Below are 16,262 nucleotides of genomic sequence, written 5' to 3'. Positions count from 1 at the left end.
AAAAACTAATTCTGTGGTACATTAAATGGGACATGTAAGTGTTAAAAAGACACCAAATATAAAGGTAAAATATAGTGTACAAATGCACCCAATTGCAGGAAATGTAGTCTAGTTGAGTTTCGAAATGTTCTTTTAGGTCTTGCGTGGCAGCACTTTGTACCGATAGAAATGTTGCTCTTTTTTTCTAAAAGGATGCTCGCATGCCTGAATGTAAGCAGGGATGGGTGGATCAATACAAATATTGACATTAACAATACCAAGTACTATGGATTTAAACAAGGACCAATAGTAGTTTTTGCTTACGTTTAGTTATTTTTCTCAAAATGTTGTATGTAATATAAGGTAATAATTTAAATATGACATTTTTATTGTTCCATCATCATCCTGTGTTTCTGTTTGTTCATAATTGTGATCAGAAATTGAATCGTTCAGTGGTATCGAAAATTTTAAGTATCAGCCTTGGTATGGCCAATACTGACCCTGTAACCTGGTATTGGATCGATACTCAAATTTGTAGTATCACCCTAAAACTAACGTCAAGTATCCAAACAACAGAAGAATGAGTGCTTATTACATTTTAACAGCTGTGTAGGTAATACAATGTTAAAACAAAGTAACCAGATATTATGGTGAATTAACAAGTAATTAATAATAGTTGTATAACCGTAAATGATGTAATGTCACTACATACGTCAGCAGCTAAATTAGGAGCCTTTGTAACTAATTTTTAAATAGTTCTATTATCATTTATATGCCAAACAATATATGGTGATTTCTATCGTTATCGCAGGAGGCTGCAATATGTAACGTAATACAAATGTTAAATATTGCGCATCGCTAGTAGTATATTAGACAGAACAATAAACAATCCATTTGACCAATTGATTGTTCTGTAGCCTATCAGTCCTGGTGATCGTATTGTAAGAAAGGTGTGTGAAAAAGTTACTTTGTTTCTGTCTCTCCTCAGAACACATTTGTTGGTTTGACCAATCTTGGTGCTACCTGTTACGTCAACACTTTCCTGCAAGTATGGTTTCACAACCTTGAGTTGCGGAGGAGCCTCTATCAGTGCTACAATTCCAGAGCACAAGAGCATAAGACAGAAATGGGTATGACTAATTGCTTCAATTGATTGATATTCTTTCTCATGGATGCTGTATGTTTGTATGTTACACAGTCTGCCAATCAGGGCTGCACGGTACAGCAAACAATGTCAATCACGATTTCAATTTTCAGAAATCAGATCGTGGATCTATGTAACAATTTGTTCACACACATGTTCGTTTTGTAGACAATATATTTTTCAACTACTGTCTTTCTGGTGGTTGCTTTGATAAAATAATACAAAGTATTATAGGATCTGTTTGCATTATTAAGCTGCAAAAAGTGCTGACCCCTCCTGCTCCGGACTGATGCAAACTGCTAGGTTTTGTAAATACACTGTCAGCTCTTAAGTCCTCACTACTTGACTATGCTGTAGGCGACTGGAGTGGTACATGAAAGGAGTCCGAGCATCCTTTCTTGTATGGCTTGCCACCCCGTCGATCTTCAGGACTCAACCGGTCGATCGCGAAATTATTAGAAAAAAAAGTAATAACATGACATCATTGACACCCCCACACAGAAAGGGACCAACAGACACGCCAACAGGCACTCGTTTTAACCCGTGAACACACACACGGGTTAAAACATCCTGCCACTCTCAACACCGTGGCCACACACCCCGAGCACGGCTGCACACAACACCCACTCGGCTGACTGTTGCTACACGTCAGATTTTTTCCAGAATCCAACATTAAACAACTCTTCCCTCAAGCACGACCATCATCGCTCACCTGCGTCTGGACAAGCCAAATAATGGAGTCTGTGAACGTTGCTTTAAAGTACACATTTTGTGGTGTGTGTGCGTGTGTGTGTGTGTGTGTCTGTGTCTGTGTGTAAAACCCGCCAGGTTGACAGCTGACGTAGGAAAACCATGTGACTCGCGTCCCCGTCCCTTATGTAAAATAGTATGACCACATTTCCTACAATACAAAGACTATAGGCTTCTACAGCTGAGGTGCCCAAGGTGCGTCACAGGGGACATGTCTGGCCCGTGACTCGTGTGTCACTCGCCCTAGGCACATTACAAAAAACCTAAACAAAAACACCAGCAAAAATTGGAAAAACACCAAGAAGCAAAACGAGAAAAAGCCAATATATATGTATATGTATATATTAGGGGTGTAAAAATTAATCGGTACAAACCGATAAACAATTTTAACTTTAGAGATATGGATTAACCAATTTTATTTTTAGAGATATGAATACATCGTTTGGCAAGCCTCTGGATCGCTCTATATATGTAATATGGCTTGGTCGATGTCCGGTTGGAAAGTCGTAAATTGGTTAATTGTAGATCTGTTACAAAATATGGCTGCTCTAATCTTGCAAGATTTCTGTGATGACGTAATACGTGAGTACCGTTGTCATTTGTCACTGACGACACAGCAACATGGCAGACAGTAATTCGGATTGACTTACCGAAAGAACCAATCACAGACCAATCCATAAATTCTTGTGCCTAAATCTAGCCAACCACGGAAGGCACCACGCAGTGTAAACCAATCAGAAGCAACGTAAGGCGGGTCTTTTTCGTCTTTAATTTTTTACACACACTTCAGCGCAGTGCTGTCAACTTGCCGACTTTCTCGCTAAATCTAGTACCTTTCCAACTCCTCTTCTTGACTTTCTTTCTCAAAAGAGACTAGTGACAAATCTAACAACTTTTTCTGGATGTTTGGAAACATGACAGCATCAACACTCCATTGTTGTCAACGTACAAGCGGTGCTGCTGTGATCCTTTCCTCTCAGGCGGTCCCCTATCTACTGAATGTCTGCTCATAGACCGCTTGTACTGAAAACACATTTTGTTGTACTTTTAAGTGCAATGAAAATAAGGCCATTCCATTTCAGTCAGAGCAGAGAGGAGACGCACACGCACTCTGTACAAAGCTGCCGCTGTTTCTGCCTTGGTTGACATGTAAATGTTTCATCACTGTCACGCTTCAAATAAAAACAAACCTAGATTTGGTTTGTTTGTGAATATCACAACTCATCGGTCTTTTGACCAAGTTTGATACTTTAACATTTAACAATGGACAACAAAGAAAAATACAACTAAACTAAGAATCAACAGAAGAAAATTGATTTACAGTTCTAAACATAATTTGCATTTTTTTAACTCGCACATCTTTTCTTTAAGTTTATAGATTGCAATGCCTTAAAGTTTATAGTTCTACTATTTAAATTAAATACAGGAGCTGCCTGTTTAAAAAGTAAACACATTACATTGTTCTGATGAGACATGATAAGTTAACTTTTAAATCTTCCATATGCATCGAATCGCATTGTATCAAATCGTAATGTTTTAAAAAGTATTGTTCGTGAATCGTATCGTAATCCGTGCATCGAGATTCATATAAGATCGACATTTAAGGTGGAGATGCACACCTCTAATATATATACATACATATAATTTCTATATATGTGTATATAATGTGCATATATATGTGTTTATATATACACTACAGGCCAAAAGTTCGGACACACCTTCTCCTCATTCAATGCGTTTTCTTTGTTTTCATGACTATTGTAGATTGTCACTGAAAGCATCACAACTATAAATGAACACATGTGGGTTATGTACTTAACACAAAATGGTGAAATAACTGAAAACATGTTTTATATTCTAGTTTCTTCAAAATAGCCACCCTTTGCTCTGATTACTGCTTTGCACACTCTTGGCATTCTGTCGATGAGCTTGAAGCACACCTGTGAAGTGAAAACCATTTCAGGTGACTACCTCTTGAAGCTCATCGAGAGAATGCCAAGAGTGTGTGAAAAAGTAATCAGAGCAAAGGGTGGCTATTTTGAAGAAACTAGAATGTAAAACATGTTTTCTGTTATTTGACCTTTTTTTGTTGAGTACAAAACTCCACATGTGGTCATTCACAGTTTTGATGCCTTCAGTGACAATCTATAATGTAAATAGTCATGAAAATAAAGAAAACGCATTGAATGAGAAGGTGTCTAAACTTTTGGCCTGTACTGTATATAAACATACGGTAGTTGGCGCAGGGGTAGATCTTGCTTTGGTTTATGACTGAGACCAGGGATCTTTGGCTCGAAAAGGTTAGTGTCCACTGCTTTACTGGATATGTAACACAAAGACATAATTTCACAGAAAAAACACCACATTACCTTAGTAGAAATCTAGTGTTAACATTGGCATCAATGTGCCCATTATTCTCTAATCACTATAATCGGAAAATTATTTGGTCGGAACCTAGTTGACATACGTGTATTGCACTGAGCAGCCTGGACAGACCTAATTGTGCCTAGTACCGAATTGTGTCTAACTTGTACTCATGCATTGCAGAGACATGCTATCATTACTCAGCAACAACTTCCATTTCGTCTTTGCCATTACTGGTAACCCCTTTGTGGTGGCTATGTCAAAAAGTACAAGAAAAAGCAAAGCTTTTCTGGCATTAATCCTGGTTATGTTTTGAAATTGTCTGCTGAAGTCATACAGTATGTTTTTAGGTTTCCGACGTGCAATCCTGACAGATATGTTGTCTTTTTCAGATTATGAGCCTCAGTCCATTTGTGAACATCTGCAATATCTGTTTGCACTACTACAGAATAGCAACAGGAAATACATTGACCCTTCGGGGCTGGTTAAAGCTCTTGGCCTGGACACAGGGCAGCAGCAAGTAAAACAGCCTTGACTCGCACTTGAACTGTATTAGAACTCTGCAGGCTTCACAAAGCACTCACTGCAGACTTTACTCTCTCAGGACGCCCAGGAGTTTTCAAAGCTTTTCTTGTCCCTTTTGGAGGACACACTGTCGAAGCAGAAGGACTCCACGCTGCAAAATGTCATTCAGCAGCAGTTCTGTGGACAGTTCTCCTACGTGACTGTGTAAGGAAAGAAATGTCACTATTTAAGGATGGATTGTTTACGCCAACATAAAAAAAGTAATTTTTTTGCAGTGACTGTGTTGTCATTTTTAAGATGTAACCAGTGTGGGCGATCGTCTGCGCTGCCGTCCAGATTCTACGAACTGGAACTGAACATCCAGGGCCACAAGAACCTGACAGAGTGTGTCACGGAGTTCCTGAAGGTGGGTTACTGCGGTATGAAGGAATGCAAGGTGTTCTTGTAGTCGTGTATGGTGACAATGTGTAACACAACATGGACACAGACTTGCAGTTTTACCACTGGGGAAGAAAATACAAATGAGTTGGGATTTGCATTCTGTTTGTAAAGGTGGAATGGATTCAATGCTAACAATTTGTTGTTTCTACTCTAAAGGAGGAGAAGTTGGATGAAGACAACCGTTATTTCTGTGAAAGCTGTCAGAGTAAACAGAGCGCTACCCGGAGGATCAGACTGCACAGTCTTCCTCCTACCCTCAACCTGCAGCTCATGCGCTTTGTCTTTGATAGGTTTGTCACAGCTTTCCTCTCTGCCATGCAAAACACAGATACAACTTTGTGAATATTAGCGACAACTCAACTGAAAGCAGTCTCTGCGTACAGGCGTGGCTCAAATAGTTGCTTGCCTTCTGTGAAGGAAAGGAAAAGCCAAAATGGTTGAAACTGACAAAATTCAATACCAATAAAAGCTGCAAAGTCTGTAGGAGACAAATCATACATATCTTTTTAGCAAAACATATGCATACAGAGAAAATAAGGGCTTTGCTACTGTGAAACATTATTTAAACTTGCTTATCTTACAAGGCTGCACAATCTGAAATCTTAAAACCATCAAGGCATTCTGCAGACAAAAGCATTATGCAGCGTCAGAAAACTTGGTCTCATTTACATGTCATAAGTCCTTCAACAGGATAACGACCCAAAGTACTCAAGAATGTTCAACAATTAGACTACTCTGAAGGCTTCTTATATGAGCTGTGACTTCAAAAACATTTGAACATCTGTGAATACTGTAGAAACCTGTAGTCTGGAAAATACATCAAACCTGACAGAGTAGGACACATTACCTGTGGACAGGTGCAGAATTCTCATTTAAAGTTACAGGAAGCGATTGATTGCAGAAATTCAAAAGGTTCTGTAACTAATTAGGTCAATAGTGCCATCATCTTTGTCCAGGCCAATTTCAGATTTTATTTCTCCTTAGCTTTCCTGAACCACAACTCAAATGCAATGTCTGATTTCCATTCCCTTACTTTTAGCACATGTGTTTAAAAGTTGAAATATTGATGTATGTTGTTAGCTACCTGCTTAGTGACCACTTGTTTGATCTCGTCTCTAGACAAACCGGCCACAAGAAGAAACTCAACACCTACATCAGTTTCCCTGAGCAACTGGACATGGCGCCTTTTTATGAAGTTAAAGAAGGTGCTGAATTACCAGTGGAAATGCATAGCTTTTGTATGCTCTGCTGCTTGTTATTGTGTCTTATACACCTTCATAAGCAGACTACACACTCGTTAAATACCAGAATATTATTTCAATAATCGGACAAAGTTAGAGAAGATTTTCAGAGTGTTTCATCTTTAAATAAAATGAGTAAACTCTGTTTAATTAACCTTTAAAGCACGAATGATAACATACTTCAATATTTTCCCAAGTACATCTTTAGGCAGGAAAAAATATATTTAAAAAAACATGCATTTCTTCAAGGAGTTTGAAATATCCACTTTGATGGACATTATACATCAAAAGGTTCAATGTATGAAATACAAATGTATGAAATTAGACTTATAACAAATGTATCCTACTCATACTGTTAAATGTACTGCAAAAACATGGAGCCTTCTGACTTTTGTTCCCAAATATGATAGCACTAATACTCACAAAATATTGCTACATTCTAATAAAAAACATTTACGTTGTAATCAGGGGTGAGACAATACATGTATCTTATGAGACGAGACGCGATATTGGGTTCACAAGACAAAACGTCGAAAAATGTAAAAGTTATAAAAAGGAAATAATAAATGTTTTTTTAGCTGCATCTCTGTTATATCAGCTGTGAAGTGTATCACTGATTTGGCTTTATTGTTTTATCCCTTTGCTGGTGCAGCTCATCTTGCGGCTGGGTGAATCAATCCAGTGTGTCCAGGGTGCTTTTTTCTGTCGCATCTTTGCATCCATGATTGACTGTTTAGCCTGCTTGGACATCATACACATAGTGCTTTGGCTGTGGAACTCAAATGAAGAGAGCTGCCGCATGTCCTCCATGCCATGCTCGCCTACGTGGTCAAGTCACGCTCTGGCGCAGGAAATACTGAGGCCAACTCTCTTTGCTAACTCTCAATTGGTAGTGTGTGCAAAGCAATTACATTTATATACAGGCAAAAAGTTAATGCAAATGAAGATAAAAAAAAAAACCCAAGAAAACGAAGTTGTAGCAATACACTAAATGACAGTCAAACTATGGCCATTGATGCATGATGTCTAATTTAGTGGACACCTTACAAATTACAAAATCAATACTCAGAAACGTTAACAAGTCTATTGCTCCTGTTTTGTATTTGAAGTATTTTTTTCCTCATAAACACCTGGTAATTGGAAAGGATTGTAGGCTTTTGAGTGAATGTTTTATGGCTCATGCACTGCTTCTTTACAGATACTATACAATATTCCCAATTTTCCCAATGCTACTTTTCTCCAAAAATATTTTTGTGTGTGTCCTTGGGCTGGCTGCTTGTGTAGGTCAGAAGTGTGTGTATGAATTGAGCGCAGTGCTGATCCACCGGGGAATCAGCGCCTACTCTGGACATTACATTGCTCACGTGAAGGATGCTCGTACCAGCGACTGGTATAAATTCAATGATGAGGAAATCGAAAGGATGGAAGGCAAGAAGCTGCAGTTGGGTATAGAAGAAGATATTGGTGAGTGGCATTAATAGGCACTACACAGTAAAACAAAGTCAGCCATCCTAGGTAGTGTCATTATTTTTCATATCTGTTCAAATAACATGATATTCTTAGACATTCACTCTCTCCTTTTTGTTTTTTTTTGTCTTCAGCTGAAACAGTGAAGTCTCAGATACGAAAGCCCAAGTGCGGTAAAGGCTTCCACTGCTCCAGAAACGCCTACATGTTGGTCTATAAGATCCAACAAGAGGAGACCCCAGATCCCTCAAAGACCATTGTTGAGTTGCCTGGTGGGTTAGATTTCTTATTTTGAATGTGAATGATCTTTGTAATTAAGTGTCTTTCCCAAGCAAAAACTCAAAATGCATTTTATGTTTTCCTCTCAAGGAATGAGCGCAACCTTGAGAAGCCAGCTTTAGTTGTAATAGCACAACTTGCAACAGTGTAAATCTCTGCTTTCTCCTCTGTGGTTTGTTTTTACCTGTCCTGAATCCCAAGAGTTCCTTCAAAGGTTGGTGGACCAAGACAACCACAAATTTGAAGAGTGGTGCAGTGAAATGTCTGACATGAGAAAACAGAGCGTGGATAAGGGCAAAGCCAAGCACGAAGAAGTGAAGGAGCTGTACGAGCTATTACCTGCAAGAGACGGTCAGTAAAAACATTCCTCAATCATCTTGGAATCATCAGTTAAATGTGTTGTTTGAGTCAATGCATGACTTAATGCTCGTTAATGCTTCTGCCTCAAAGAAATGACATGCTGTCCTGTAAAGTAATTCTTGGTCATTCGTGTGGTTTGCGTTTCCACCACACCTCAAAGTTCAGGGTTGTTTGTTTAGCCTGATGTTGAATGTAGAAGTGCTATAGTTCTACTTCCGACTGATGTTACAGCATGTGACAAACAAAATCTTGACTATTTAATGTCATTTACCTGCCTTGCACTTTTGTGCTCCCTCTATTTTATACATATCCTTCAGTAATAAAAATGGTTGAGTAATTTTCTCTGCCTCAAGGAACTGTTTATTTTTAAGGTAAATATAAAAGCATGACAACTTTTAACGTGGTCCAACGCACTTAGTAATTGTTGCATTGTTTACCATATATTTATTTATAGGATAGGATAGGATACTTTATTCATTCCACAATGAGTAAATTATGTGGGTGCAATGCAGATTCAAGACATTCACAAAAAAGGTAAAAACGAGGGAAACAAACAACAAATGAGGATATAAAAATTGCTGCAACCAGCTGCCACTTCAGCGATGCTATTTTTACGTACGGCAACAAAAGTAAATAATACATATTGCGCACATATGATTGCACAACGCATAGATAAATAAAACAAAAACACCGTCTTAACACCCACATACACCGTGGTGGCCTCTACGGTGTTCCATGAAATAGGTAAACCTGTGGTGTTCAAAGTGGGCCCCCATCCATATTCTACCGCTTGTCCCTCTTGGGGTCACGAGGGTTCTGGAGCCTATCCCAGCTGCACTCAGGCGGAAGGCGGGGTACATTTGCGGAATAACCATCCATCCATTTATAGCTCTTTTTTTTTATCAGGGCCGTGGCACATTTTTAGAAATAAAATAAACAAAAAGCTCAGCAAAATTTTTTAAATAGATTAAAAAGAAAATGTAATGAAAAACTTGAACCATTTATACTAATAATGAATAAGAACACAAGATTTGTCTCAAAACATACGTCTAACATTTCGTTATACCATACACCGTTATGTTATTTTTCATACAAAAAAAATTATGATGTTACAACAGCGCTGTAAATTAAAGAGATGGGAAAATAAAAACCATTCAGCTCTTTCATAATTTTTAGCAGACAATTGATAGAATAATAAAGTGTGTGTCCCACTTTTTGTTGATGATAAAATATCAAGTAACAACTGTGCAAACACTGCAACATTTTTAAATCTAGTCATAAAAACTTGTCTTATTTCTGTTTAGCCGGTCTAAGTTTAGGGCTCATAAATCCACAGCCATGAACATACGGTATATATGTCATGTAGTCATAGTAATTTATTATTAAGTGATATGTCTTCATTTCTCTTAATTGCTCTTTAACAGAGCAAAAATATATTTTATCTGATTAATTAAAATAAAACTTAGTAGAATTCTCGATTAATAGACCAGGGTGATTTAGTGGAAATTTGAGTTCCTACGAGAAAAATGGTTTTCTTAATGAAAATGTGTAGAAAAGACATAATAACCAAGAATACTGCTTTCCCTAATAAAGTGACCCTCCATCACTCACTGATGCTTTTTTGTTAACATTACAGAATTCATGTCCGATATGCAATTTTTTCTTCTTCTGAGAAACAAAAAGAGCCGTCTCGTTGTGGTGTTTTGTTTGATGGCACTCATTTATATGTTGGTTTTCTCGTGTCCTTGACCACAGGGCAGCCTTATGAATTTATACCTTTGGATTGGTTAAAGAAGTGGTTGGATGACTCCACTGCCACAAAGGAAATCGACAACACACACTTTCTGTGTTCTCATGGCAAACTGCATCCCGACAAGGTGGGAGATGTCAAGAGGGTTTCTCAGCCGGCTGGTCAAGTCCTGTACGAGCGCTATGGTGGAGGGCCAAAGCTAGATGGTAAGTATTGGTTTTCCCCAAGGTTTACAGCTTTAGGAGTTACAAAATGGTAGATGCTGATCTTTGCTGTGTGCAACACAGGGAAGGCAAAGGAGTACCGGTAATGTGACCAGACTAAGAAAAAATGGCATGCCAAATAAGGCGGGGAAAATAAACATTTATATATGTACAGTAGGGTCGAACGGTATATCGGTACTAATAAAGTATCGCGGTGTTAATGAATTAAAAACGATCATATACTGCCTTTGAAAAATACCGGTACTTTTTTGTACATGTTAAGTGTGTCAAAGCGCGCACACCGCGCGTAGAAGCAGAAACAGTGAAAATGGCAAAAAGAAAACAGCAATTGGGTCGCAACAATCAATTAAACACTGCGCAGTTTGAAAGTCAACAAGATGTATTTTGTTTGTGTCGTACCATGCTCTACACTATCTGTGCAAAAATACTGCAGCATCCAGTAGAAATAGAAGCCTTGCTTATTTGCTGCTGAGTAGATATGCAACAACAAGAGAACAGTAAATCTATATTGCTACACAAGCGCTATACTGACTCCTCTGTGATACAATTCATTTTTATAGTACTGTATAGTCAATTCAGGTAGTAAAGATAAATGTGAGAAAACTAAACTACTGACCTCCACTTTTTAAAAAGGGGATTTGTGTTGTTAAAAGCAAGCAAACACGTTGCAGCTGCATGACAAATGCAGACTAACTTCTCCAAACTACAGGCTCCGCTTTGTGCAGAGAATGTGTGGGACAGCGATGCAGAGTGCTACGTCTGAAGAATCAACTGAATGAGGACTACAAAGAAGTCTCCAATCTGGTCAAACGCACAAGGTAAATATACACGTTACTCTTTTAAATGTTGTATTTTATTGCCTTTTCATTTGGGAGGTAGTCAAAGTAGTCCAGTGGTACAATTTGGGACAAAAAGTGTACACTTATGATTTAATGAGTATACACTAAGGGTGTCCTTATCCGATACTAACAAAAAAAAAACAAGGATCCGATTATACCTGCTTGCAACTAAAATGTGTTCTGATAAAGGAAGTTCTGGAGCGTGTTTACTTGTACAGAGCTTGACAGCCAGTTAACATCTGAATTTTCTCTAATAAGCACACAAGGTTGGTCTTTTCTTGTATTTCAGCAAAGTCATGTACAAAAGGTAAACATGGTATGCTATGGGCTATTAGTAGCAAGCAGCTACACAACAGCTAAGCACACAATATTGCAGTCTAAAACGGCGTATTTGTCAATATAAACAAGTATCAAATAATTATAATTTCATATAAATTACACATACTGTACAAAGTCTCCAAGGCAGAAGCATATTCGAAAGTATCCAGTAACAAACGTGTTTGCATCATTCAACTTACTGCGTTATGATCTTAACTTCATGAATTATTGTGGCCCCTAGGTATAGCCCAAAAAACCAATTATCACTCCACTTCAACATAAAGACAGCATAAGTTAATTACCAGATGGTTAATAAAAAAATAGGTTAGTGTTTTTCATACTGTTTGACTAATTTCACTTCAGCTTGACACAAACTTTCAAAATCAGGATCAACTATCTATGTCTGTCAGTGTTGAAGGTTACTGGGTGGGCAAAGCTTCCTTGCGTAGTTGGAGGCAGTTAGCTCTGGAGCAGCTGGAGGATGACGAACATGACTGCAATGATCACAGCAATGGGAATGGCTCTCATGCCAATAGCAGCAAAGGTATGTATTCAATCCCACACTTTTAAATTTCAAAAAAATTGAGACTTGCAAAGACATGATTTCATTGTGTCCCTGCATTCCTAAGTGATAAAGTATTTTATTACAGATTGCAGCCCTGAGGTCTCAGAGGGCAACGAGGAGTCAATGAAGATGTTAAATGAAGACATTGTCTGCAGTCATGGTAAGTCACATGTAGCACGTATTTGTCTACTCTGAAAGGTTACATGTACAAGCATATTCGACCCCACAAGGCAATTCTGTGTACCATGTCTCATGGAATGATTGCTTCTTCCTACTTCAGGAGGTCTGAGTATTTTGGAGACTGAACGGAAAATGGTTTCTTCTGAAGCTTGGACCAAGCTTAGAGCATACTTTCCCAAAGCTCTAGAATTTACACAAGACCAAAGTCCCTGTCAGCAGTGTCTGGTAAGTTGGCACGCATGAAAGTCAACCTACTAGTATGAGCAGCACGCACCGGACAGCCTGTATTGACAGAAATGTGTATTTAGTAGTATTCATCTCTAAAGTGTGGAATTTACAAAGACATTTTTAAGTAACATTATTTATTGTCCCTGTGGCTTCTCTGTCCTGTCCCTCCAGGAGTTTGCAGGCTCTTTTGTGATTGTTGTGGCTTTAAATGCCTAAATTCATAGCAGCTTTTTCAGAAAGTTTCGGCACAAGGTTGCCATGTTTTGAGGCTTTTTTAATCAATAACATTAAATCAACTTGTAATTTTATGAATTTGGTTTCAGTGTTTTAAGTGATCCTTTTAACCCTAACCTCAAACACACTGAATTTCAACAAACATTGGAAAACAAATATGCTGACTATATTGTTTTACTTGTTTTATACCACACAGACTTATAGTAAACACTAAATGGCTGTAATATCACATACTCAGAGCTCATTATTAATTTACTGTACTGTTGTAGTAGATTATAATAAACAAAAGTAATTGTTATAAAGTCAGAAACGCCATTAAAGGCTTTGTTATGTTCTGTCGTCCAAATGTTGTTGACATTTTCCATGTTTTAGTTTACACAAAGTGTTTATCCAACTTAAACATTCATTAATGTTCCAACACATTTTCTCCCGCACGGTCAGAGCATTTGTGAACTGTTGAAAGCAATCTACATTGCACATTTTTAAGAGATTATCACACTTCAACATCTATGTCATGTAAATACGGTACTACCTTTTTGCTCGGTCAGCATTGCAAAGGAAAATCTGTTCTTAATTGTCCTACCCTGGGTAAATATATACATACATGTAAACAAAGAAGTAAATGTTTGTATATCACATTACCCAGAAAGCTTAGCAGTGTGGACAGAAACAGGAAGTATGTCTGAGCCATGCTGGAGGATTACAGTTTTGCCATTTCAGCAATAAAGAGTTGATATATTGTTACATGTTTTTCCTGTTCGTCTACACGAAAAACAGACTTAAGTTTTAAGTTGACAGTTGGCGTGCGCGTTTTGACAAATTGATTTTGATTGACGCTTATTGGCCAAAGGGTGCGGAGAAGTTGCGGGCTTTAAACAAAGTTGCGAGGCCTTGCATAATTCCCTAAGATTGGTTGAATTTGCGTGAAATGGCGACATTGCAAAATCCTGATGGGTCTATTACTAAAAGATCAATTACATTCCTGGTAGAACTAAACACATTTTGGTAAATCTGTCCTGATGGAGTAGAGCTGACAAACATATGGTCCTCTTTTGTCCAGACATTAGAGCAGGAAGAAAAGGACAATGAAGCTGTGAGTAAGATGATGGCTTTAGACCAGAAGAACCAGCTGCTAAACCTCTTTCATGAGAAAAACCGGCCAATCCTCAACAAGTGGCCGCAGGTAGCCACAAATCCTAACTCAACTTTCAACCTGACTGGTACAACTGAATACATTCCTTTTATCTTTGTCTCTCCAGGACACAGACATACTTTACATTGTCCCCATGTTTTTTGTAGAAGAGTGGAGAAAATTCATCAGGTACATTTTTAGCAGTAAACTAAACTCATTAATATGAGTAGTTTGTTAATAATTGGAATAATATTGAGTACTTTAAAATACACTACGATTTACTTCCTTAAAACTGATCCATTTGTGTTTGATGTTGTAGGAGACCCACAAAGTCCTCCCCAGTGTCCAACGTGGGCAACAGCTTGTTGGTTTGTCCACACGGAGGCTTTATGTTCACTTACGACTCTCTGATCAACGGAGACGCACAACAGTAAGTTCAAATAACGACGTGTGCACTTACACCCCACTCTTTTGTAGGGATGGCGGATATTGGCTTTTTCACTGATTTATGCTAAGTCAATATTGCCCAACACTTCATTTCTGATACGGATATAAAGCAATACCGATATATGCTGCAGTTGATTTCCCAAACTGTCAGGTAAATGTAGTGTTAAATGAAGATGCCTCTTTATTACTCTAATGCACCGCATGCAAATCACAAACATTGTGAATCTTGTTTATTGCCAAGTGCATTTAAGCGTACAATAAAAGGAACGGGTAAAAGTCAATTAAACAAATATTGCAAAGTAACTAATAGAAAAAGTACAATATTCATTTTAAACATTTCGTCTCAGCACCATAGTCATTACAAATAATGACAATAATAAAATTAATCGTTTTACTATCAACAGTTTAGTCAAGTTAATGTCTATATTCTTCACTCATAATTACTGATAGCCACTAATAATTATTGATGGCCGATGATAGTCAATGATAGGCACTGATAATCAGTCACTGATCATCAGTCAGTTATAGCCACTGTTTTAAATGTGACATCGACACAAATGTGTGCTGTGATGCAGAAGAAAAACTTTGACGCTGTTACATTAACACTCATGTATTTTCTCCATATTTGTTCTTTGTCATTTTTCAATTCAAACTGAGTATAGCTGAGTATTTTTTTTAGTACCACCAGGTACCATTATTTTCCTGCGTAAATGATGCGTGTGACCACGCGCACTAACAGGCACATTACACTTTTATTACAAATTATTTATAATAGTAATATAAAAGGACGAAGTTGGAAATCATTCTAGACCATTAACATACAAGGAGCAAACTTGTTGCTCTGTGGAGCACAACACAGTTAGATACGTTATGCCGATATGATTTAATATCACATTTTAGAACAACATCGTCCAATGCTATTAGTAGGACGATATCCCTACCCTACTCTTCAATAATCAGCAGCTGGATGCGAAAATTGAAATATATTTCCATACACGAGAAGTAGAAACAATCCATTCCATGGTGTTGCTTTCATATTAATCATGCTGACAAGACTTTATATTGCAATGTTATCAGTGCAAAAAGGAATTAGTACCCTACCTTTACTAGTATCCATGTGCTTATTGTAAGCCTTATGTTTTACATGTAGATGTCTTGAACAGGGGCCTCATGTATTAGGAGTGAGTGAGCACAAAAACCTGTCGTACGCAGTTTTTAATCACAAACCTGAGATGTATCAAAGGTGAACTGATGGTGGAAATGTGCGGTACCTCACATTAACTTCATGGCTGACGTACGCACATTTCTACATGCTGTGAATACTTTGGCGACGTGCAAATGTGCATGATGTGCAAATCAAAGACATACAGTAATGTACAATTTAACACACCTCCATATGTAAAATTACACAAATGGATATAAAAGCGTAAGCAAAATGGTGCAAAAAAACATCAACAAGTTTGCCAGGTACAATAAATTCCTATACAACAGGCTGACATTAAAGTGTAATTTTAAGCTACAGCCCGTCGTCCTAATGTAATCAGAGCTATGGACTGTCACTGCACAAATATTGCTATAAAGGCTCCATCATATGACAAATTTGTATATGTTAACAGGAAACATTTCCATTTGATTAATGTACAGATGATATTCATCATCCATGTTATGCGCAAATGCAATGAGGCAATATTGTAGTGATGATTTCTGGTTATACAACATCTTAAGATATTTCAAACACGCCCTAGATTGTTTCTGTGTGCAAAGTATACTCATGTTAAAAAGCTGTGTGAAATAG

General features: G+C 37.8%; 1 protein-coding gene across 2 annotated transcripts in view; it reads left to right on the top strand.

Annotated features, from left to right (window-relative positions):
• usp48 (ubiquitin specific peptidase 48) overlaps positions 1-16,262 on the top strand; it is a 33,978-nt gene that overhangs the window by 4,571 nt on the left and 13,145 nt on the right. For both annotated transcript variants that reach the window (XM_062050097.1, XM_062050106.1), the window contains exons 3-19: positions 968-1,109; positions 4,630-4,757; positions 4,842-4,966; positions 5,060-5,168; positions 5,360-5,493; positions 6,323-6,408; positions 7,729-7,908; positions 8,046-8,183; positions 8,392-8,541; positions 10,306-10,506; positions 11,234-11,342; positions 12,092-12,225; positions 12,332-12,406; positions 12,527-12,651; positions 13,949-14,071; positions 14,148-14,209; positions 14,340-14,450. In XM_062050097.1, coding sequence (XP_061906081.1) covers positions 968-1,109; positions 4,630-4,757; positions 4,842-4,966; positions 5,060-5,168; positions 5,360-5,493; positions 6,323-6,408; positions 7,729-7,908; positions 8,046-8,183; positions 8,392-8,541; positions 10,306-10,506; positions 11,234-11,342; positions 12,092-12,225; positions 12,332-12,406; positions 12,527-12,651; positions 13,949-14,071; positions 14,148-14,209; positions 14,340-14,450 — 2,132 coding nt within the window. The remainder of the gene's footprint in view (positions 1-967; positions 1,110-4,629; positions 4,758-4,841; positions 4,967-5,059; positions 5,169-5,359; positions 5,494-6,322; positions 6,409-7,728; positions 7,909-8,045; positions 8,184-8,391; positions 8,542-10,305; positions 10,507-11,233; positions 11,343-12,091; positions 12,226-12,331; positions 12,407-12,526; positions 12,652-13,948; positions 14,072-14,147; positions 14,210-14,339; positions 14,451-16,262) is intronic.

This window comes from Entelurus aequoreus, linkage group LG01 (assembly GCF_033978785.1).
Source record: "Entelurus aequoreus isolate RoL-2023_Sb linkage group LG01, RoL_Eaeq_v1.1, whole genome shotgun sequence".
NCBI lineage: Eukaryota > Metazoa > Chordata > Actinopteri > Syngnathiformes > Syngnathidae > Entelurus > Entelurus aequoreus.
This window is presented reverse-complemented; position numbering and strand designations above follow the sequence as displayed.